This window comes from Salvia hispanica, chromosome 3 (assembly GCF_023119035.1).
Source record: "Salvia hispanica cultivar TCC Black 2014 chromosome 3, UniMelb_Shisp_WGS_1.0, whole genome shotgun sequence".
In the NCBI taxonomy this organism is placed as follows: Eukaryota; Viridiplantae; Streptophyta; class Magnoliopsida; order Lamiales; family Lamiaceae; genus Salvia; species Salvia hispanica.
Genome location: NC_062967.1, coordinates 19,204,799 through 19,228,474, shown reverse-complemented (window position 1 = coordinate 19,228,474; position 23,676 = coordinate 19,204,799). Strand labels below are relative to the sequence as shown.

Sequence of the window (23,676 nt, the reverse complement as noted above, 5' to 3'; positions counted from 1 at the left end):
GATAAAAAATTAAAAAGGCCGAGGACATATCCAATTAACGAAAGGTGACATAGAGTCGAGATGTATCATGTATTATGAAAATGCGTATATTATATAAATGGGAGGAAAACTAGGAAGCCTTGGAAATTGATGAATTTCTATTTATATTAATCATGAGAATCTTGGAAATTGTATGTTCTTACTAGATATGTCAATCGGGTCGGCTCATCGAATTTCAGGCCAACCCCTACTCTTTTTTTTTTTTCTTTTTTTTTTTGTTTATTTTATCTTAATCTTTATATACCCCAAAATAAACGCCTCAAAATAAATGAGACAAAAAATAGTATTCCACCCGGTTGAGTTGGGTGCGGATTTTAAGAAATGTTTGAATGTGTAATAATTGGAGTGTGATAATTGAATGTGAGACTCATTTTGCATTATTATTTGCTTTATTCTTTGGATGTGTTTTTACTTGTGCTTTTTAGTGTGTTATTTTATAATATTTTTATTTCACTTTTTATAGAAATATCTAACCGGGACTCCTAATGCCAGACGGATGAAAATGATCAGTCGGAATTTCTAATGCCGGACGGAGGGAGTACTAAACAAATAGTTAGTCAATTTAAAACACACAAGCACACATATCTACAAACATTAATCGATCTTAATATCAATTATAAAAGTAAAATACACATTATTAAGTGACACATAGACACACATTGACTAGAAAACAGAAATACATTTGATATAGACAAACACAACAATTTATGACATGTTTCAAGTAGAGATGATCTTATTTTAAACAAGACAATAAACAGAACACAATTAAGGATAAACCTCAATCACAGACCTCAATCCTAAGGGAGTAATATTATATCTTGTGAAGCCAGAAGCATAGAAGATGTTGGCCCATTCTTTCATGGATCTTTCTTTCCCTGCAGCCAGAGCCAGAACTCGAACATCAAAAAGGAGCTTAGTTTCAGTAGCTTCATCATCTTCTCTATCTTCACCCACAATCATGTCCATAATAATCACCTTCCTCTCATTGTTGATGCTCGAAGCTGTGGCTTCCTTGCATTTCTTTAGTATGGCAACACAATCTTCGTCGCTCCAGTTGTGCAATATCCACTATAGAGAATAAAGTATGAGTGAGAATAAAATAGAAAAGAAAGAGAGAATTAATAGAGAAATAAAAAGAATAAATGTGTAGTTTTTTTTTTTTTGCTAAAATTGAAAATTAATAACTTGTGATGAAACAAACATTTAAATGAATACCATTCACTTGTAGTGGGATGGATGGAGAACAATATTTATATTCTCTCCGTCCATGATATAAAGAGTCATGTTGGCTCGGTGAGGATTGTAAAGAAATTGTTCCAAACATGAGCTTGAGCGTCAAGGAGTTCTTGTGCAGATTCTACACCATTTGGAAATGCCATTTTCTGGAGTGGTGGTATTTTTTTGTGTGAAGTAATTATGCCTTGTTTCCCTACTTATAGATGGAACATATATGTTTCACATACATTATTAATTATTATGAAAGATTTTGGTAAGATTATGTTAGTTTTTGGATCGAATAGTTCACGATTGCTTCATTGCTTTATTTGAATACATTAGTAACTATGCCTTGTTCACGATTACATTACATGTAATGCATGATTCATGATAGTTCTATATATTGGTCTTCATGAATCACGTGATTAATTACTAAAACTTAATTTTACAACTATATGAAACATGTTAAATGCTTTCCTTATTCCTTAGGCTTGTGTAGTTTCAAGTAAGGTGGATGAGATTTTTTTTAAATATTAGTGTTAGCTAAATGTGATCTATTTTATTTGAATGTTGTTGTGTGATTGAAAAATAAGTAGAACAAGGTATTTATAGAGATATGGAAGCCAAGAATGCAGTGTAAAAGACACAATCATGATATAGACCTTTCAAATAACAAATACATTATTAGATAAATAAGGTTAGGATTATGATCAATTGCTAACTAATTAATAATCTCAAATAAGTCCTAGCTATTTGATTAGATGATCTAATGATTAAAATAATGTCAAGTGGATTATATTTTAAATTTTAAAATGTATTAAAACTTACTCCCTCCGTTTCGCCATAGTTGAGGCGAAACTTTTCGGCACGGAGTTTTAAAAAAGAATATTGAGTATGTTAAATAAATAGATAAAAAAGTAAGAGAGAGGAAAAGGTAGATAGAATAAAGTATAAAGTGAATAAAGTAGAGAGAGTAAAGTAAGAAAGAGAAAAAGGTTAATATATATAGAAATAACTCAATTACGAAGAAACTTTCCGAAATGGAAAAATGACTCAACTATGAAGAAATAGATGGAGTACTATTTTCTCTCTCCTTAAAATCATCTTAAACTATAAATTTACGTAACTCTCTCGATTTAAATTATTTTTTTATAAAAAATATATCAAATTAAAGTTAATTTTATGAGGATTCTAACGAGATCTAAATTACATACATTCTGACGATGATCGAATGATGAAATTTTATGGTAAAAATGGAATAGGTTTCTTATTACGGGACGACCAAAATGGCAAAATAAAACTTTTATCGCGAGACGGATAGTGTATTAGATATGACATGACATTGACAACCGATAGATACCAACAACTTGACAAACAGTGTACTTTCGAAATTATATTGGTTTGATTTCAAATTTTACTCCATCTTGGGCCCAATAATAAAAAAAATTGGGATTGGGTTGAGGTATTGCCGAAATTACGTAAGTCGGCAAAGAGTCGATATGTGTTACGTGAATGGGAATAATATATAGATAGGATAGGAAAAGTAACTTTCGTTTCAGCCGTTAGTGCACTAAACAAAAGGAGATGGTCAAATAATTCGTGACGACAAAGTGCAATTCAATTGTTAAGACACTTATCTCTTTTCAATAGGCTGGGGTTCATATCATCACAAGGATGGATGCAAAACCATAATTGATCCTCTTGATAATAACCTCCAATCTCATGCGTCAACGGCCGCGGGGCCACAAAAAGATTCAACTACAGTTTTTGTCTTTAAAGTCAATTGGCAAACACTAATTACCCCTCCCTTTAACTTGGTGTAAATTTTTAAGAAATAGTACTGTGAATAAAGTTAATAGAAATAATTAGTAAAATATAAATCTCATTATATATTAGTTTTCAATAAAATGTGCATAATGAATTAGTAGAGTAGAAATAATTAATAAAATATAAATCTCATTATATATATTTAATAATATGTGCATAATAAATTAGTAGTGTGCGAGATTCACCTAACTTAAAATATAAAAAGTAAATAATACTTTAAATTTGAGCGTCCCAGTTATTTTATGAATAGATTGAGTATAAACTAATGTTGCGCAACTATGAAAATTCAATGGAAATTCTGTAATTTAATAATTTCTTAAATGTTTAGCTCATATTTCAATCGTAAAATTAACAATCAATTGATCTTACTACGGTTTGCTTTATCTTTGGGCAGTTTAACTGTTTGTGATTTACTATATGATAATATTCTGTTCCAAAAAAATATATAGTTCTTTTCCATTTTGGATCATCCCACAAAAATAGTAATCTTTAATTTATGGTAAGATTTTTTCTCTTATTTAATTTGATGGACCTTATTCTCAACTAACAATACTTCAATTACATTTTCTTTCTACCTCTCTCTTACATTACCAATATTGCATTAAAACTCATGTCATCTCTAATGTTCCTAATTTTATGAGCCTGAATGAGTACTAAAGAACTACTCCTTCGTCCCATAATAGATGTCACACTTTCCTTTTTAGTTTGTCCCGTAAAAGATGTCACATTACCTTTTATGAAAAAAGTTTTATCTCACATTAATATAAATGTATTATTTTCTCTCTCCACTCAATACACAAAATAACATTTTCTAAAATCTCATGTCATTACTCAAGTGTGTCATCTATTATTGGATGGAGGGAGTACTAGGTTTAAAAAAACACAGGCACACTTATGTACTCCCTCCGGCCCACTCTATGTGGAACATTTCTAATTCGGCACAAGATTTTATGCAGTGGTGTTTTGTGTGTAAAGTGGAGAGACTAAAGAGGGAAGGAAAGAGTAGATAGAATGATGTTTCTATATGTAATTTAGAGTGGGACATCCCAAAAAATAAAATGTGTCACTTTAAGTGGGGCGGAGGGAATACAAAATTAATAACATTTCTTAATAATATTATACTGAAATATAAAAGTTAAACAAACATGATTAAGTAACACAGTGACTAGAAATACATTTGATAGACTCACACAACAATTCTTTATAATTTATTGCATGTCTCATCATATCCTATAGATGAAACGTTATTACACACAATTAGACAATGAACATTAAGGATAAACCTCAATCACAGACCTTAATCCAAAGGGAGTGATATTATATTTTGTGAAGCCAGAAGCATAGAATATGTTGGCCCATTCTTTCATGGTTCTTTCTTTCCCAGTAACCAGAGCCATCATTTGAACATCAAAAAGGAGCTTAGTTTCTGTAGCTTCATTGTCTTCTCTATCTTCACCCACAACCATGTCCACAATAATCACCTTCTTCCCATTGTTGAGGCTTGGAGCTATGGCTTCCTTGCAGTTCTTCAGTATTGTAACACATTCTTCATCCGTCCAGTCGTGCAATATCCACTATATTAAATAAAGTATGAGAAAGAATAATATAGAAAAATAAAGAGAGAATAAAGTAAGGAGAGAGTAGTGTTATTTTTGCAAAAATTGAAACTGATCACTTGTACTGTGGATAAACATAAGCGAAATATAAATCACTTGTAGTGAGACAAAATAAGTACATTATTTATATTCTCTTTTTCTTCATTTGGTAAGGACTTTTAAGAAATTGTTTGAATTTGTGAAGGGAAAAGGTTAGTAAAAGTTAGTAGAATATGGGATCTACATTTAAAAGTGAGAAAAAATGTAAATAGATCTTAAAATCATGGATGCCTCAGAATGGTAATATGGTTTTTTAAATGGTGGATGAAGAGACAATTAGAAATATGTGATAAACTTTCTGGGACGAATGGAGCACTTCTTTATATTCCCTCCGTCCCACAATATGTATCCCGCTTTGATTCGGCAAATGTTTTAAGAAATGTACTATTAAAAATGGTTAGAAAAAATTAACGGAACGTGGGACATAATTTTATATATCAATTTTATAATAAAATATGAGTTAGAATTAGTTGGTCAAATGTAGGGTCAATAAAGTAATTAAATGAGATCACATACCTTGAGAAAAACTGCATCTGCATGAGGAATAGAGTGAAACATGTCCCCACCAACAAAGCTCAACTTCTCAGACCCTTCCATGCCAGCTACAACATGTGGAAGATCAAAGACAACACATTTCAAGCCAGGGAAGGTTGCGGCCACGCCTCTCGCCACCATACCCGTGCCACCCGCGACATCCACCATCGTCTCCAGCCCCTCGAACACTTGCTTGTATTCTTGAACGAGTATACTACTCACAAGTCTTGCATCAGCCTCCATTGCCTTATTGATCATTTGATTGTAGCCTTGGTCAATCTCTGCATACTCCCAAACACTCTTCCCATTCTTGGTGTGAAATGGAGAGGGCTGATCGTCAACGAACCATTCACTCATGTGATGGAATGCATCGACGAAGAAGGCGTCTATCAGAGCCACTGGGTAAGCTGCCAGGCTCAAGGGATCATCCCTCACAAGGAGACGAGAAGCCCGTGTGAGACAATAAGCATCTTCTTCCTCTTGCTTGTTGTCAGACAAAATCTTGACCTTTTCGAAGAACTTGGAGTGGACTAGGATCCGGATTAGACGAAAGAGGCCATTGGATTTGGCCTTGTTGATGGATAGGGCATTGAGTAATTGGGAAAGCGTCATAGGCTTTCCGTGTTTGTGGATGGCATCGGGTATGCCTAATTGTATCGCGCATTTTAGGGACATCGAGTTTATGTAGTTGAATGTCTGGTTCCAAATATGAGCTTGAACGTCAAGGAGCTCTTGCGCAGATTCTACACCTTTGGGGAATGCCATTTTTTTTGGAATGGTGTTATTCTTTTCTTTTTTTTATGTTTGAAGTACTTATGTTTTCTTGCCCTACTTATAGGAGTGTAACAAGAAATAAGAAATATTATGTGATTGGTGCATGAGAGTAGAATATAGAACGTGGTTGAATTGGATGTTTCACATACATTATTAATTGTTATCTTAGATTTTGATAAGATTGTATCCATTTTTAGGTCGAATAGATCATGATTGCTTCATTGCTTCACCTTCAACTTGATCATATGATCCAGGAAACATGATTGGGATACATGTATTGCATGGTTCATGACTCATGAGTCAAGATAGTATTTGGCTTCATGAATCACGTGATTTACTAAAATTAAATTTCCAACTATTTGAAATATACAAGTGCATCTTTAGGCTTGTGTAGTTTCATGTAAGGTGGACATTTGAGATGTTTTTTTATTTAAATGTTAGTGTGAGCTAATTTTGAATATAGATTGTTACTTCAAGTTACGTCGCCCTACATTATTATGAAAAATATTTGCTAGATTTTAGAATAAAATATTTTTTATATTTGCAGTCATGCATTTAAAAATGTAAAAAAGAAAAAATATTTGGAGACCAAGGTGAATTCCAACCAATAATTTGCTAGAGCATAATTCTGGCATATATTTCAATATTTGTACGTTTCGTATATTTATAGATTTTTTTAAGCAGAAACGTTATATGCTATCACTTGTGAATTTTCGCACATGACATTCTAAAATGAAATACGAGTCACTTATGGTGGAATGGAAAGAGTATTAATATTCGAAAAACGAATCCAAATTACAAGGTCCTACAAATAGACTTGACCTTAATTGTTAAAATCAGAATCGTCAAAACTGTAGAACCATGACTAACATTTTAATTCAATCACTGATCAAAATCAAATTCTAAATGTCTAATAGATTGTTCTGAAATACAAACATAAAACTCAAGAATCCTAACAAATTCACTGTAGCAAATAGTAAAACTCGATCTCTATTTCGACAGTATACAAGCAAGGTAGGAGTTGCAATTCAATCTGTATATATCTTATTCCATATAAACCTCTTTGTGCACCAAATATAAATAATACTATGCGTTACACCTACGTGTTCTTACCTCAACTGCAGCTATGGTAAAACCAGACAACGGTAACGGTAGAAATGATGTATAACGCGCATAAAAGAATTAATAAAAACTCACATAATTGTACGTCTTAGGGAAGATAATCAATCCTTCGACCTTTTACTCATTGTTTTTCGTTTGTTGACGTCCAGATATCTCTTCCTTAACCGAATAGCATTTGGCGTAACCTGCATAGCCAATGCAAAATTTCCTCAAACAATATCATATTATGCAAAGAAAAACAAGTTTATAATTCTTCTTTATTTCAGATGAAGATGAAACGTGTACAAAATCGGAGTTCATCAGATGAAACTTGTGTACAAGAAGTGGACATACCTCAATGAGCTCATCAGATGCAACGTACCCTATTGCTTCCTCGAGAGACATCTGCATGAAAAGTGCAGCTTGTTATTTCTCTTTTAAACTGTTGAGTAACTTTCTACACTTATTGGAATTTCAAGCTTTCTCATACTATGCATTTTCAAAGTTCTGTGGAATTTCCGCAAAAAGGTAAACTGTCAACGGTTTTGCAGTGGTTAGTCTAAAGTATTGTAAAAATGAGAAGGCAACTATAGATCAATTGCTTCAAAAGCAACACGGGGGAGGGGCGTTGCAGATTCACTTATGTGTACCAGCAAAAAAGGTTTGTCTTCCAGAACCTAATAACAAAGGCTTTTTTTATGCTATTAAACTACAAATAAGTTCCTTTAGAACTTCCAGATAACCACTTTAGATCGAGAACAGAGCAAAAAAATTGAAAGAAAATAATAAATAAAAAGAATTAAAGTGCATACAAGGCGAGGTGGGGTTAGTTTCACATTCTCATCTTTGGATGCAGCACGAATATTATTTAGCTCCTTACTTCGCACTGGATTAACCTGTGATGAGCAATACTTGATATTAATCAACTGGAAATCACACTAACAATTTGCAATTAAATGATTAAGAAAAAATTACATCAAGATCAGTATCTCGTGAATGTTCACCAATAATCATGCCATCATAAGCCTGCAAGTGTATGAAATAAGAATTTGTGGCCCCAATAACACTGAGTTATGAAAATTGTCATGCTATCTTTATCTGCATATTTGTTGGTAAACGTATTAAGAAGTAGAAATAAAAAAACAAAAACCTCCATTCCGGGTTTGACAAAAAGTATTCCACGTGGTTCTAAGCTCATCAAAGCATAAGCCGTGATAGTCCCATATCCCATTGAAACCTGTTAAATCAAGTCAGTTGATTTGTTCAGGTGTATAAACAGAGCAAGTGAAATACAGACATAACAATTCAAATTATCTGATAAGAATGTCATGTGCCTAATAATGTAAAACCACTTTGTTTTCCGATAAACAATGTAGAGAAAAAAGTGAGCAGTAAAACTTAAAGAACCTAATTACAGTAACATTTTTCGGAAGTAAAATAAACATCCGGCTAATGAGTCACTGAAGGTGATATGAGACATACCAGAACTCCTTTTCTGACATTTCCGAGAGGACCTCTATATTTCTCATAGGCTGCCAGATAATACATACACAAGGAAAAAATTAAAGAAAGAAATATATACTCCCTCTGCCCCTCTACAAGCAATGGATTTCTTTTGGGCACAAAATTTAAGAAAATATTTATTGAGTTAAGTGGCCAGACAATAAAGTAGGGAGAGTAAATGGATTGCTTTTTGCTAAAAATGGAAATTGATCCCTTGTAGTGGGACAACCAAAAATGAAATATCAATCACTTGTAATGGAGACACAGGGAGTACAAATTTACTCTGGTCAAAAGTAAAGAAATCAAACACATATAAAGTATATGACAGAAAACTAAGTTTCCTTGCAAAACATAACTTGAAAATATAAAGTCGATAAAAACACAATGTTAGAGACTAAATGACATCTTTAGGGTCATCATAAACAACCAAAATCAATCAGCAAAACAGAGCAGAAAATGATCAAGACAGTGGTATCAGTTGCTCAGAGGGCGTACACAAGAATGCACGGTGCATGAATCCAGAGCCTCGTGTATCACTGTTGAAGACACTTCTATAACCAACTAAGCCCCTGGATGTAGAAAAATGCAACGAAATAAAAAAACTCATCCAGTAACATTAACTGTATCAGAAAATTCGTAAAGAAAATAAATTTAACAAGAAACCAGGAGCTGGCCTCAAAATGTATGGAAAAACATACTGAAAGAGAGAGAGGAGACATGATAAGAAATAATTAAGTACCTAGAAGGACAAGTCAGGCAAACTCTAGTCCTACCAACACTTCCAGGGACTGGACCCATGTCTGTAATCTCTCCCCGCCTGTGAGAAAGAGCTTCCATAACTAAACCTACATGTTCCTCATTCACCTGAATGAGCAATTACAAAGTCAATTACTGGAATTACTGAGAGTTTGGAGAAGCACGAATGTTTGTCCAATCGCTACCACCTCTACAGTAACTTCTTCAATTGGCTCCAGTTTTTGCCCTTTCTCAATTTTATACCTGATAATACAGAAAAAATAATTCAAATGCTATCAAAGTAAAATCATATATTGAAGCTTTCAGCATGAGTAGTAATTGATATGATAGATAAATAAAAAAAAAAGAGTTAAAATATCAATATGGTGAGTAACCAGATGGTGAATAAGGGACAGAGGAATAAGTACAAATGGAAACTCACATGACTTTGGGAGGTGATACAGACAACTCAAATTTTTCACGCCTCATGTTCTCAATCAAGATACCTGTTTGATAGCGGATAGGTTTAAGGTAAGCTTGAAAAACTAAAAGTGAACTGCAAATAGTCAGATGAGCAGAGCAGTAGTAATGAACTAATTCTAAAGTTTACATAGATATCAAACGTGAAATATACACTATACGCCTGACCAAAAAACTAACCCAGCTGAAGTTCTCCCCTCCCTTGAACTTCATAGGAGTCCGACAAACCAGGGAGCACATTTAGTGCAAGATTCCTTTCGGATTCAGCCATCAGACGGTCACCGATTTGTTTTCCGGTCAACTATAAATTTTACATGCAATAGAATAATGTCAGCATATCAAGGAATCTGGTAGTCATTTGAGGTGGAATGAAACCAAGACCAGAAAAGTCTACGAGGACAACATACCAAAAAAACAAGGGCATTCAAAAATCTATAACTACAAAATCGGATATTAAAGCCTATGAATATACAGCACAGAAAGTAGAGAGACAAGACGGCCTTACAAAAGTTCCATCTCGACCAGCCAATGGTGAATCATTTACGCCAAAAGTCATGGAAATGGTTGGGGGATCAAGATCAACAGTAGGTAGCGCAGTCATGACCTACAAAAACCTAGACTTCAATGACAAGCTCCACAAATAATGTTCAGGACCCACATGAACATGAGAAGATCTAACCATAAATTTAACTTCAAGTGACCAGTGATTTACTCAAGAAGCTCATGCTTGTCGATGAGAAGGAAAAAAGAAAACAAAAGTATCACCATTCTCCTGATTTCAAGCAGAACTAGAATATCTAGTCTAAAAATGGGCCACACACCCCCTTAAAAGGCCTCATAAGAGGGGAGGGTTATCCAAGAATATATAGAAGAGACAGGCTCGCTACCAAGTACCAAGTCGATGTGGGAGAAGGATTTCCAACACGCCCCACCCCATACGTGTGGGCAAGAATGCAAATCGGACTTCCATCCATGAAACAAAGTGATTCATCATTGACTTAGGCATACTTTGATACAATGTAGAAATGGGCCACTCAGGCACCCCCTTACAAGGCCTCATAAGAGGGGAGGGTTATCCAAGAATACCAAATCATGTTGGACAAGAATGGGGGTTTTCAACATGTAGTAGACGGCAAAAACATAAAAAGTCATGTACCCCAACATTTGCTATTGTGTGCCCAATCACTGGACTGGTTAACCCAGCCATTGACACAATATCACCAGCACCGGCACTATCAATTGAAACAATATTGGTTCCTTTCTTTTTCATCAGCTTCACAACCTACAAGAAAAGTTCGAAAACATTGTCAAATCAACATGCCACTTGAAGAAAAGAGCAAGCCACTTTCCCTATCGACAATTTCAAGACACTGACATGAACATAGAAGCCAGAGGCAGCAGAATATACATAGACTGGAATGTCTTAACTGATCATAACCAGATTGACTGACAAATACATCAAATAAAATGACATGAAAATGTGTCCAAAAAGGACTTATAGATACACAGGCAGCATAGAGAAAGAAAGTGGGGCACAATGCCATTCAATGGACAAACCTTCCCTTCTTCAGTTTTGGCAGTCCCAGAATCTGTACTATGAATTCCATGCACTCTATCACCAACTTGGAGTATTCCAGAATAAATACGGCCAGTTAGAATCCTGCCAACATAATTATCTTTTTCCATCATAGAGACCTGAAAGCATATAAGGTGCTTGCTTATACATGGTAGAAACTAGAAAACATTATGCACTGTCTTAATATCATCAATAAACAGTGATCAGTCATTCTGAAACACAGAATATATATGTGTATGCATGTGAATCCTACAAAGCATGCAAAAGACATTTAGTAAACTTGCAATATCTCAACACTGACCAGCATCTGAAAAGGTGCATCGAGTGTAGTAGTTGGCGGGCGAACGTGTCTTATGATTGCATCAAGCAACTCAGACATATTCCTAGCATCCTCAGGAGGATTCTTTGTATAAGTGGATGAGGCCCATCCTTCCTTTGCCGAAGCATAAAGAACCGGAAATTCTAATTGTTCCTCTGAGGAAAAGGTATCCATGTCAAATGCCACCAATTAAAATATGCATGTGAAGTACATCAAAGCTTTAAGGACTAGCATCTACCAAATAGAACTTATATTACACAAGTAATACACACCTGAGGCACCAAGATTATCAAAAAGGTCGAACACCAGGCTCTCGACCTCACTGCACCTTTCTTCAGTAACTACGCATACAATGTAACATGCATTCATGTAAACCTAGAAGCATATGACATTAAATCAAGCATCACTATTATTTGAAACTGTACCTGAAGGCCGGTCTACTTTGTTTAGAAGAAGCAGAGGTCGTATACCATATTTCAATGCCTTTGCAAGGACAAACTTTGTTTGTGCTAAGGGACCTTCACCAGCATCAACAACTAAAACTGCTCCCTCCACCATGCCCATGACCCGCTCAACCTTTCAAAAGAAAAGAGAGAACTCTTAATGCAAATAAAAAGGACTTCAAAAGCTGCAGATTGAGCATTGGAAATTTCAGAAGTTTAGGCTTAATTTGCAATCTGTAAATAGCACAGTTGAAAGAGTCCTCCAAGAGAAATTAACAATAGGAAGCTAAACCTCCATTGCTGAAAACTAGATATATAAACTGATCAAAGAAACAATTTAGCAAGTGAAGGATTATAGATATGCTCAATTATTTATTTATCAATAGATCTTTTCAAGTGTTAAAAATCTTGTGCATACAACTTCAAAAATTTGGAATCTTCTACAATGGTCTCAACAATGATTCTCAATACCTTATATTCCATATTTTTATGAGTATAAGTCCATGATCAGCTGCTTCTTCAAACATAATATTTATTAAAAAAAGACAAGAAACACAAACAGTTATTGTTTACTTGATAGAGGTATAATGGTATATATAATTAGGGCTCAAAGTAAGGCCCAATGGTCAGTGACTAAAACATTTCTTTAAATGTTTGACTTACTTCACCACCAAAATCTGCATGTCCAGGTGTGTCGACCATGTTCAGCTCATTCTCTTTCCACGAAATAGATGTTACCTTCAAGTTATAATTGAGAAACAGTTACTAAAGCATTTGAGATATACCTAATTTATTTTATGAACGCGACTCACCCACTATTAAACAACATATCAACTGCTAGAAAAATGTAACAGAAATCCATTGCATCTTAGAAAACATAGTCAAGCGAATATCACAATCAAAACAGAAAAGACCAGTTCTTTCTTTTTTGCCATTTCTTTCTCTTTTTTCCCCACCCTGTTGACCAAATTTATCATTCTCCACTGACACAGTAATTCATACAAGATCTAGCATCATGTACCATTGGCTCAGAAATAATACCTCAGACATAGTTTCATCAACCTACTACCAACTAGTAAAAAGTAGCAGCTGTGAGTCCGGCCTTTTTTTCATCACTGCCGAAGGAAATCTCATTCATGTATCAAAAGCAACATATCAACTGCTAGACAAATGTAATAGACATTCATAAACATCTTAGAAAACGTAGTAAAGCGAATATCACATAACAGAAAAGGACCACTTTTTCCTTTCTTCACATTATTCTCCACTAACACAGTATATAGTTCATACAAGATCTAGCATCATGCACCATTGGCTCAGAAATAATACCTCAGACACGGTTTCATCACTCTACTACCAACTAAAAAGTAGCAGCCGTGAGTCCGGCCTTTTTTTCATCACTGCCAAATCTCATTCATGTATCAAAAGCAACATATCAACTGCTAGACAAATGTGATAGACAGCCACTAACATTTTAGAAAACGTAGTATAATGAATGTCACAATTATACCAGAAAAAGGCCACTTCAACTTTTTCCCACCCTGTTGACCAAATGGACTATTCTCCACTGATCTAGCATCATGTACCATTGGCTCAGAAGTAATACCTCAGACACAGTTTCATCAATCTACTACCAACCAAACAGTAGCAGCCGTGAGTCCGGCCTTTTTTTCATCACTGCCAAAGGAAATCTCTCATTTATGTATCACTCGCTTTTTTCCAACATCAATTTACTTAAATCCTAGATCTCATATCTGCCCATCCTACCATAACAACCATCAAATCTCCTTGTATCTCAACGGCGTAATTACAGGCAAATAACACCCGATCCGGAAACAACAATACAATATTCACTATTCAGAAAATAATAGGGACCTTGGAGGAGATAGTGATGCCACGCTCGCGCTCGAGGCTAATCGAATCGAGAGCTCGCTCGTGAGGGATATCAGCGCCACACTGGCGGAGGAGTCGATCCATGAGCGTGGTCTTCCCGTGGTCGACGTGAGCTATTACGGCGACATTGCGGAGGCGGCTGGGGTCAACAACGGTGACGGGCGACGGAGATGTGTCGGCGGCGGTGGAGGAGGAGAATGGCCTTGTGAAGGCCGAAGCGCGTGAGAAGAGATAGGGCTTCCGGTAATTGGAGGAAGATAATGATTTTCTGGCGGCGGCGGAGCAGAGAGAGCGGATTAGAGGACCAGCCATTGCTTCTGCTTCTGCTTCTGCTGAGATTCCACTGTATTTGTAGGGTTTAACGGTTTTTTATTCGATTCAGGGTTTAAGGGATTTTTCATTTTTACCTTTATTTATTCTTTTAAAAGAAATGACAAAAAAAATGTATGATGTATTTTAGTTTTAGGAAATCTAGTAGTACTACTCTTTTTTTAACACAACTACTAATTAGCAATTATTCACAGTAAAAATACATGATCATTGTTGTGATTTATTTTTTTCGAAAGCCAGCCACGTCTTATTTCTAATTTTCAGCTTTCATTCTTAATCTTCTTGTGTAAATTATTTTAACGATGAGTTGGGCCAAGTATATAAAGTGAGTTGAATTGTGAAATGGGGCGCAAATTAATTAAGAGTAGTCATAAAGAGTAGAACTTTTGGAATTTAATTATGACAAATTCTCGAATTAGATTAATTAAGAGTAGTGATAATCATACATAATTAGATATTTTAGTCTTTAGATATTTCATGTATAAAACCGGGTCATAATTTTTAATTACTTTTAAATCAACTGCATAATACATATTCATACTTTGAGAATAGATATGCCATAAACGTGTGAGGATTTAATGCAAAGAATATCGCAGAGATATGCAGTACTATGTTTTTTAAAGGTTTTGACAATGGGAGCTTTCTTTATCTCTTAATTTTTCATTCCTAGTTTTTTTGCATATAAAACTTATTCCCACACTTTTTATTTCGTTTTTGTCAACATAATCAAATGATAACTATGTTGTGCGAGCAAACTAGATGTCAAAATTTGAACCAAAGAGAACCTGTCCCAACTGTTTGACGGAAAGACTATATGAAAGATGATTTAATTAGAAAATTGAAAATTTTAGTGCTCCGGCAAAATATCAAAATTTAATCTTAGTTACTTCATTCTTCATCGGTATCTTAGTAATACAAAATATGATAGACGAAAGTCGCATTAATAATACAAGTATATTTCCTCGAAAAACACAAAAATGTTCAATATACTTTCTCAAATATGGTTTAGATGCAAGATTTCAGATTTATAAAAAGAAAAACAGAAGAAAAGACGAGAGAAATATAATTATGTATATATGCCGGAGTCATCAGTAGTAGCGTGTAACCAATATCGTGAACTCTATGTTACTTTTATAAATGAAGAAATGAATAATCACGTAATCAATATGAAGCAAGAAGTACTTATATTAGCATGATCCATTCATTGTTGTATTACACTATATTGTCATGTGACAACTATGTGATAAATGAATTTCCTCTCTTAAACTGAAGGATGAGTTTAGTATACAATCACCTAAAAGTTGAATTACAAATTATTAATTGATAGTTAATTAACTAAATATCACACTTTTATTTTTAGTTTATTTTTAGTTTGTTCCACATGAAATGCTATATTTGATTTTTTAGAATTTTTTCCCCTCTCATCTAAATGTAAATCTACTATGGAACCAAATAATAGTTGTAAGTTTTATGTCTCACATAAGTGACATATGATGGAATCCCAAATAGAATTAGATTTTTTATAGTACTTACATAAACTTGATATAAGACACATTTTTCAATAATTAATTAATTTAGCAAAAAATACATAGGGTTGTTATTGTCATTAATTAGGCATTTATTATGTTGTTCACTAACAAAATTGAAATCAAATAAGGATTTGTGATCAATTATTAGCCGATTATCGAATTGATATAATTGAGCTTAGTAGTTAATAAAAAAGAAATGTCCTAATTAAACGATCACTTTGATAGAAAGGACATTATTGTTTTTTTTAATTAGGGATTATCCCATCTCGGCCAATAAATACAAGTGTGGTTATCCTATCAAAACACAGTACATTACAGGGAACACATAAACGAGGGAAGAGAAAGAAACAAATCCTTGAAGTAAGTTGCGCTACTACACTGTACGAGTAAGTCTTCTCCTTTTTCTCCAATCGCTTTTACTATGGATCGTTAAGATAAGTTTTCAATCCATTATATTCATAATTAATTACGTGAAATACATCATGTTCAAAGATCTTGTACTATTTATATTCAATTACGTATTCTTGAAAGTTGAATATATGAAGTCAAGATAAATAATTTCCAATGATAGCAATTTTAAAAAGGAAATTATCTCCTTGATCTTTATGTGGTTCTAAACGTCATTTTGCCTCCGGATTCCCTAAATTCGAATCTTCCATCCACGCAGGAAAATCAACTACTGATTGCCCCACACTAATTAAGTCAACTACAGCCCTTGACCAGCAGCAACACACGTGATTCTTGAATCGAACGAACAAGATTATCTCACTTGCGCTACTTCGGTACACTGCGATACACAGGATAGCTACCTGGAAATATAGTTAGGGCACATGTTTTAATCAAAAAGAAATCTGTTTTCATTTCAATTTCGCTCTCCCTCCAGACTCTTCTTCTCTCGTCGTTCTTCCCTCTCCAGAAAAAATCAACTCGGATAAACTCAAAATTAGCCACTGTATGCGTCTCTAATCGCGATATTTTGTGCTGAATTTCCCCATCACTCGGTCGTTTTCGTGCTGCTGTTTTCGCTCCCTTTTGGAGGAAATGGAAATGATCGCTGTGGAGGAATCGAGTATTCTGATGGTTTGTTGTTATGCTATTGGAGGAGGAATGGTCGCCGGCAAACGAATAGCTAGACGGTTTGTTAAAACTTTTATAATACCTACGGTGCATCGAAGTTGTAAATTCATGCCTTTCTAATCTCCAAGTTAGGGTTTCGTTATCTTTCTGTTTTTTAGTGTGATTGGAGCTTAAGCTTGGATTATTGTCGAATAATCGTGGTGAATTTTGTTCTTCAACCGTATTGCTTTTGAGATTTGGGGGAAAATAATTTCTGGATTTTGCAAGTTCTCTATCTCAATTGAAGTAGCGGTTTGAAGAAGTTGTTTGAAATTCCTTCTGTTATTTGCAAGTTTCTATCTGGTATATGATGCTTCAATCGTGAACTTTCATTCTGGGCAAAGTGTATGGCTGGAGTTTGAGTTGGGTGTTTTTCTGTGCATTGTGGTGACAGTTAGGATTTAGGTTTTCACTAGATTAGCTTCAAGGTAGCATACTTTTTTAGACTATTTTTGATTGGGGGAAGATGGAGTTAGGTTTTCCTAAAACAAGCATTGGTAATTTGAAAGAGCAGTTGTTGAGGAAAACTCTTCGAAATGTTCGAGCACAGGGGCATCCATATGTCGAGCTTAGGGAAGAGGGGAAGAAGTTAATCTTTTTCTGTACTATGTGTCTTGCACCTTGCTATGGAGAATCAAGCTTGTTTGATCACCTGAAGGGCCATTTTCACACTGAAAGACTAGCCACTGCACAGGTTACGCTGCTCAAACCAAATCCATGGCCATTCAGTGATGGTGTGTTTTTCTTCCATGATGATGTGGAGGAGAAAAGTAAAGTTTTACCTGCTGGCCAAAACAAGTTGCTAGATACACACAACGCTGTTGCAGACAGCCTTGCGATTGTTAAATATAGTGGAAATGTAGCAGTTGCTAGCACAGAGAGTTCACTGGAGAGTGAGGATAATGCTGATTGTAATGAAAGTCGGCGGCTGCTAGTTATTCCAGGTGTTCTGCAAAAAGATGAGGTTTCTGATTTGGTAGTGAGGCATATTGGAGATGGAAAAATTGGTGCCAGGTTTAGTCTGAAGGATGGGGTTTCCAGGGAAATTCGCAGAATATGGTGTGAATGGCTAGGGAATGCGGAGTCCACCACTGAGGATGTTGATGGGACTCATGAGCATGACTTTGCTATTGTTACCTTTTCTTACAACTATAACTTGGGACGAAAGGGGTTACTCGAAGGTTTCAGATATTTGCTTCCATCCAGTCCTCATTCAGAAGCTGAGGATAGTGGCTCTTCCAAAGGCAAGAGGACGAAGTCATTTTCTGATTCTGAGGATATAACTGGGGCCTTAAGAAATCAAGATGACTCTTCTGGGGAAGAGTCTCAATCTTCAAACAGTTTAAAGTCAAAAGTGCTGTTCTCTGGAAATGATGATCAGGTGGTGCATTCTCGCATTATTTCGAGCAAGACTATGAGGAAACAATTAAGAATCCAACACCGTATTGCCTCTGAGAGGACTTGTGATATATGCCAACAGAAGATGCTTCCGAACAAAGATGTTGCTGCTTTGTTAAATAGGAAGACTGGAAAGCTTGTATGCAGTAGTAGAAATCTTACTGGGGTTGGACATCATCTGAACTTCTCTTTTCCAATAATTAGCTTGCCGACATTACAGTGTCCTTTTCCATTTTTCTAATATCTGACATTTCTCTTGTCTAATGTTTCCATTTGTTTACAGGCATTCCATCTATTTCATGTATCATGTCTCATTCACTGGATACTGCTCTTTGAGGTGGTTTTTGCTAAGCAGTCAGATGAAGCCAAAGTAAAACCGAGATCCAGGAAAAGGGCTAAAGGAAAGAATGGGCAGAAGCTTGAGATGCACGACAAGCGAATTTGCTCAACATTCTGCTCTGAATGCCAGGGCACTGGTATAATAATTGATGGGGATGACCGCGAGAAACCAACTGTCCCACTTTCTGAGGTTCTTTATTATCTAGAACTTTCTTTTTTGTATCTGAACTTTCACCACTTATATTACTTCTTCAAATTATCTGCATTCTTTTTGGCGAGATTCTTTTTGGCAAGATTCTTTTTCTTTTCTATTGCTAATTGTTTCTTATGTTCTTTTGATTCTAGATATTCCATTATAAGATCAAACTTTGTGATGCTCGCAAAGCTTGGATAAAAAGTCCTGAAATACTGGATAACTGCTCATTGGGCTTTTACTTCCCTCAGCAATCTGATGAAATATATGAGGTGAAGGTCTTGTGTTTTTACAATACAGCCAATTTTAAGCCTTCAAGATATGTTGGTTTTGGTTATTGCAATTTCATCTATCCACAAAACATGGCATTGACGCTAACAAGTATGATTTGATTACCTTTATGTCAGGAAACTGTAGCACCACTAAAATTGCTACGCTTCTATCGAGCTGATGAATAGATAGATTTCACTGAACGTCTTCATCTACTGGCAATAAAGGTTTGGTTTAGTCGGCAGTTTTTAGTTAAACAACTTAGGCTCTTATGTACGTTGCATTTGCTTACATCTGTTCTTCACTTACATCTGTTCTTCACTTCTTTCTTTGTAAATGTATTGCAATCTTTTGTGAAGATTTACTATGAAGTTATTCCTAAGATCACTGTTTAATTGTGTGATGTGGTAGGTTTATGCAGAATTCTATTTTTCTATCTATATTACCAATGTTTTAACCAGTTACACTGATAATATATAAATTGTATAATTAAATGTATACATTATAAAAAAAACACTTCTCATTCTTTGCTGGTTCCACTTATCTTACGATGCGTATGATGTTCTTTATTGTCTGCCTAGCCTTTTCTATTCTTCTTATCATTTCTTCTATATTTTTTTTACGTACATTTCTCTATCAGAGGTTGAAATCACTTTTAATGGGTAAATACATTGTCATCTTGAGGTTTGTTGTTTGCTTTGGTTAATCATTAATAGGAAATAAAATTAAGTAATAAAGTAGCTCAATATTAGACAGTCTAATCTGTGGAAACCCAATATTATTTAATCTCCACTCTAATTAATCAAAAAGATTTCCCATAAAATTATAGTACTCCATCCCCGTCCCAGCTAATGATCGACGACCTCCTTGCGCGTGACCGTGGAGAGCTACAATGGTTGATCGCAGCTCAACCCCCGTGCATAATCCCTCCTTAGGACGTCTCCATATAGTTGGCTCCCGCACGGGATAGTAGAGTCAAAAACTGAGGCAGCTTGTCCAAACACCTGATTTTCCCAAAACACGCCCGAAAAAGAAAAAGGGGTCTTCTTAACCGGGACATAGGTAGTATTAATTAAACAATTAAACTTAGTTATTTAAACATTTAAAATTAGAAAATAGTTTACTTGCAACAAATAATTAAAAAAGTGATTAAAAATATCTTTTATTTCCGTTTTCCCCACCTGAAATTATATTATGAGATTGCGAACCAATTGACGAAGACGAAGAACCTGATAAAATATCATCAGCGCCAGAGCCGAGATCTGATTTAAGGACGACAATAATGTGTATACTCTTTGTATTTTTCTTGTTTGTGTGTTAAAGTAATGCAACAAAATGTACATAGGCTTCGACATTGATGAAATAAAACATCATTTTGTACCATTAATCAATTATTTGAGTGACAGTAGTATTTTGATGAGATTTCAAACTCTCTCTTCAAAGTATTTCTTGATGACATCACACGATTTCTTCTATTTTGCCATAATATATTTAATCTGTCTCTTTAAAACTTAAATTCATTTTGCACTCTTCAATGCACTCTTCAATGTTTTTGGTTGTTTTATGGGTTGGTTTTGATGCAATTTAAATATATATGAAAATAGTTTTTGTTATTTTGGCTAAAAGTTATGCATACAACAACCCAATTGTTTATTTGCTACGCCTTAACTACCCAATTATATCTGCATTAATTTAAACGTATTTTGAACTATAATGCCGGCCAATTGTTGAATCGAGTAAAGTGCGTGAATCTATACTATCTAGTACCAGTTTATTGAAATTACTTTAATACCCTTTTTGAAGGAAAAATATGAGATGAGAGTGTGTAATTGTTTTTTTTTTCTTTTACACCATTTTTTGGTAGTATCTGACTGTAGCATCTCAAAAATAATTGGACGAAAAATGGTCCAATCAAATGCAAACTTCTTGGAGAAGGCTTAACACATTTAAATAGATGCACTAGAATTTGCATTTTGTGGACTGATTTTCTGATTTTGTAATTGCAGGATAGCAGGTATGGTTCTACAACAGCTCCGACAGCTAGCGGGTGAGGCGACAAGAGAGAGATGCCGGAGATGAAGAAGAAACGGCGGCAATGCTACTATCCAGCGAGGGATAAAGATAAAAAGTTTTGAACACCAAATGACCAAATATAAGTTTTAAATTAGAACTCTTGAAAACAAGAAATAAAATGAACTAAAAAATATATAAACTGGGCGACGCTGGCGTGAAGTTAGACACACGGGTGACAGCGGTGAGTCCAGCCGCTTAATGCAGTGGCGACAGTGACGTGAGAGAGGCGTGAGATAAAAAAACGAGAAGAAGAAAGGGAGATGAAGGAGAAAAACGGACGAGCGAGCGGCGGTGGGCAACAGATGCGAGATGAGAAAAGGAGAGGGTGGCGGTGGGCGGCTGCTGGCTGAGAGAGCCGCCGGAGCTTACCACAGCTAGGCTGGAAAGTTCGGCGGGCGTGAAACGGGGAGGAATAACTGACGAGGTGGGCGACGAAGTGAGCGCCGGCGAACGATGAAGAAGCCACCGTGTCTGGCAGCGCCGATAGGGAGAGAAAGAGAGAGAAATGGGCGCTACTCTCCTTTAGGGTTTAGAAAATTTATGTAATGCAGTATATTATTTGGGCTTTAGTTGGGCTTTTAGAGTTTGAAAAATATGGAGTACAAAGAGCATCCGCAGCGGTGCTCGTCCGTGCCGTTGGAGCTCGTCCGTCCGTGCCAGCGGCACGGCGCTGCTCTTAGCTAAGAGCACGTCCGTGCCGCTGAGCAGCCATACGTGGCACGTCTTCTGATTGGCCAATCGGCATAGCCGTTGGCAAATTTTTTTTTTTTTAAAAAAAAATTCATAAATAATTCAAAATAATACCAAAAAAAAAAAAAAAAATATTTTTGGATTCCCAAAAAATAGAGCCGTTTATGGACGTTTTTTTTGGATTTTTGTGATTTTTTTTTAATCCCAAAATCATCTATAAATACACACATTCATCATCCACTTTTCACATCAAATTATCTCTCATTCATACTTTTTCATACTAAATCATCTACATCTTCCTCTCTCACCCAAACTCTCTCTAAAAAATTCAAAAATGGATTTCACCAATCTCATTGCGGAAGCGGAGCGCGAAGAAGAACAAGAATATTATGAACAATATTGTGCCGCCTATGAAGCCTATGTCGCCGCCAATACCCCCGCCCCTCCTCCTCAACCAACTAGAGCAAAACGTCGCTACATCCCTCGTGATCGAGAGGGAGCCCATGAAAGGCTCGTTGCCGACTATTTTTCCGACCAGCCGCGGTATCCAGAAGATTACTTTCGGCACCGTTTTCGCATGTCAAAACGGTTGTTTATGCGTATTGTCAACACATTGTCCACCCGCGTTGAATACTTTCAAGAAGGTGCAGACGCAACCGGTCGGTAAAGTCTCACGGCGTTGCAAAAGTGTACTTGTGCCATCCGACAACTTGCTACTGGGCAAACGGCTGACCTCTTCGACGAATATTTGCATGTCGGTAGTCAACTGGAATCATATGCCTCAAGAATTTTTGCGACGGCGTTCGTTCTGCTTTCGGCGAGGAATTCCTTCGGGCACCCACCACCGACGATTGTCAACGGTTGCTTCGTCTTCACGAAACAGTCCACGGTTTTCTCGGTATGCTAGGCATCATTGACTGCATGCATTGGAAGTGGAAGAATTGTCCGACTGCTTGGAGGGGGCAACACTTAAGCGGCCACAAAGGTGGCGGCCCAACACTTATCCTTGAAGCGGTCGCTGACTACCGCCTATGGATTTGCCATGCATATTTCGGTGTTGCCGAATCCAACAACGACTTGAACGTGTTATATTCTTCACCACTCTTCGATGATGTTTTGAATGGTGTAGCACCGGCGATCGACTTCACCGTCAACGGAAATGCATACCACATGGGTTACTATCTCGCCGATGCTATCTACCCAAGGTGGTCGACTTTCGTGAAGTCGTTCAGCAATCCACAAGAGCAAAGACGGATTCTTTTTGCGCAGCGTCAAGAGTCTGCTCGGAAAGACGTCGAAAGAGCTTTTGGTGTCCTTCAAGGCCGATTCAACATTGTGAAGTCCCCTTCTTGGCCTTGGTAAGTTAAGAATGTCGCGGACATCATGTACACGTGTATTATCTTGCACAACATGATTATAACTGACGAAGGACCGATGGCGGCTAACTTATACAACGAGGATGAAGCCGGAAGCTCAACCGCGAGGTCTCCCCCACGCCGAGGTGTGCATACGATGGTGAACGAGAGGATCGAAAGAAGACACACAATGCGCGATACAAGAGCCCACACTGAGCTACAAAAAGATCTAATCAATCACATTTGGGCGAAATTCGGCAACGAGTAGTGCGTCTTTTTAATTTTATTG

At 36.0% G+C, this 23,676-nt stretch overlaps 3 protein-coding genes, 1 long non-coding RNA gene and 3 other non-coding genes across 11 annotated transcripts; 1 reads left to right on the top strand and 6 right to left on the bottom strand.

Moving 5' to 3' along the window:
* Window positions 1-621: 621 nt before the first annotated feature.
* Window positions 622-1,426, bottom strand: LOC125212224. The gene is made up of 2 exons (XR_007174631.1): window positions 1,255-1,426; window positions 622-1,107 (listed from the first exon to the last, which is right to left on the bottom strand). It is a non-coding gene; the product is annotated as an uncharacterized LOC125212224 (long non-coding RNA).
* Window positions 1,427-4,168: 2,742 nt separating this feature from the next.
* On the bottom strand, window positions 4,169-6,088 carry LOC125212223 (8-hydroxyquercetin 8-O-methyltransferase-like). Its single transcript, XM_048112324.1, has 2 exons — window positions 5,253-6,088; window positions 4,169-4,655 (listed from the first exon to the last, which is right to left on the bottom strand). The coding sequence occupies exons 1-2, from the start codon at window positions 6,033-6,035 to the stop codon at window positions 4,353-4,355; spliced, it is 1,086 nt and encodes a 361-aa protein (XP_047968281.1). The 5' UTR covers window positions 6,036-6,088; the 3' UTR covers window positions 4,169-4,352.
* Window positions 6,089-6,930: 842 nt separating this feature from the next.
* LOC125216161 (50S ribosomal subunit assembly factor BipA-like) lies at window positions 6,931-14,442 on the bottom strand. Of its 3 annotated transcripts, none has more exons than XM_048117798.1 (19): window positions 14,077-14,442; window positions 12,865-12,939; window positions 12,184-12,334; window positions 12,031-12,099; window positions 11,741-11,913; window positions 11,421-11,558; window positions 11,020-11,145; window positions 10,369-10,467; window positions 10,044-10,164; window positions 9,826-9,889; window positions 9,593-9,647; window positions 9,388-9,512; window positions 9,144-9,217; window positions 8,628-8,677; window positions 8,296-8,382; window positions 8,121-8,171; window positions 7,958-8,041; window positions 7,500-7,550; window positions 6,931-7,351 (listed from the first exon to the last, which is right to left on the bottom strand). In XM_048117798.1, exons 1-19 carry the CDS (start codon window positions 14,404-14,406, stop codon window positions 7,268-7,270), a joined length of 2,007 nt encoding a protein of 668 aa, XP_047973755.1. In that variant the 5' UTR covers window positions 14,407-14,442; the 3' UTR covers window positions 6,931-7,267. The 3 variants fall into 3 exon arrangements, with proteins under 3 accessions (XP_047973755.1, XP_047973757.1, XP_047973756.1); XM_048117800.1 differs by lacking the exon at window positions 14,077-14,442 and adding an exon at window positions 13,712-14,011; XM_048117799.1 differs by lacking the exon at window positions 14,077-14,442 and adding an exon at window positions 13,243-13,322.
* LOC125217259 lies at window positions 13,225-13,322 on the bottom strand. Its single transcript, XR_007175676.1, has one exon. It is a non-coding gene; the product is annotated as a small nucleolar RNA snoR113 (small nucleolar RNA).
* LOC125217257 lies at window positions 13,513-13,607 on the bottom strand. Its single transcript, XR_007175674.1, has one exon. It is a non-coding gene; the product is annotated as a small nucleolar RNA snoR113 (small nucleolar RNA).
* LOC125217256 lies at window positions 13,790-13,884 on the bottom strand. The gene has a single exon (XR_007175673.1). It is a non-coding gene; the product is annotated as a small nucleolar RNA snoR113 (small nucleolar RNA).
* A 2,376-nt stretch (window positions 14,443-16,818) lies between the features above and the next one.
* Window positions 16,819-19,672, top strand: LOC125213552. 3 transcript variants are annotated; one of them, XM_048114164.1, is made up of 5 exons: window positions 16,819-17,089; window positions 17,620-18,633; window positions 18,751-18,996; window positions 19,152-19,271; window positions 19,407-19,672. In XM_048114164.1, exons 2-5 carry the CDS (start codon window positions 17,677-17,679, stop codon window positions 19,455-19,457), a joined length of 1,374 nt encoding a protein of 457 aa, XP_047970121.1. In that variant the 5' UTR covers window positions 16,819-17,089; window positions 17,620-17,676; the 3' UTR covers window positions 19,458-19,672. The 3 variants fall into 3 exon arrangements, with proteins under 3 accessions (XP_047970121.1, XP_047970120.1, XP_047970119.1); XM_048114163.1 differs by having other exon boundaries at window positions 17,584-18,633; XM_048114162.1 differs by having other exon boundaries at window positions 16,819-18,633.
* The last annotated feature ends 4,004 nt before the right edge of the window (window positions 19,673-23,676 follow it).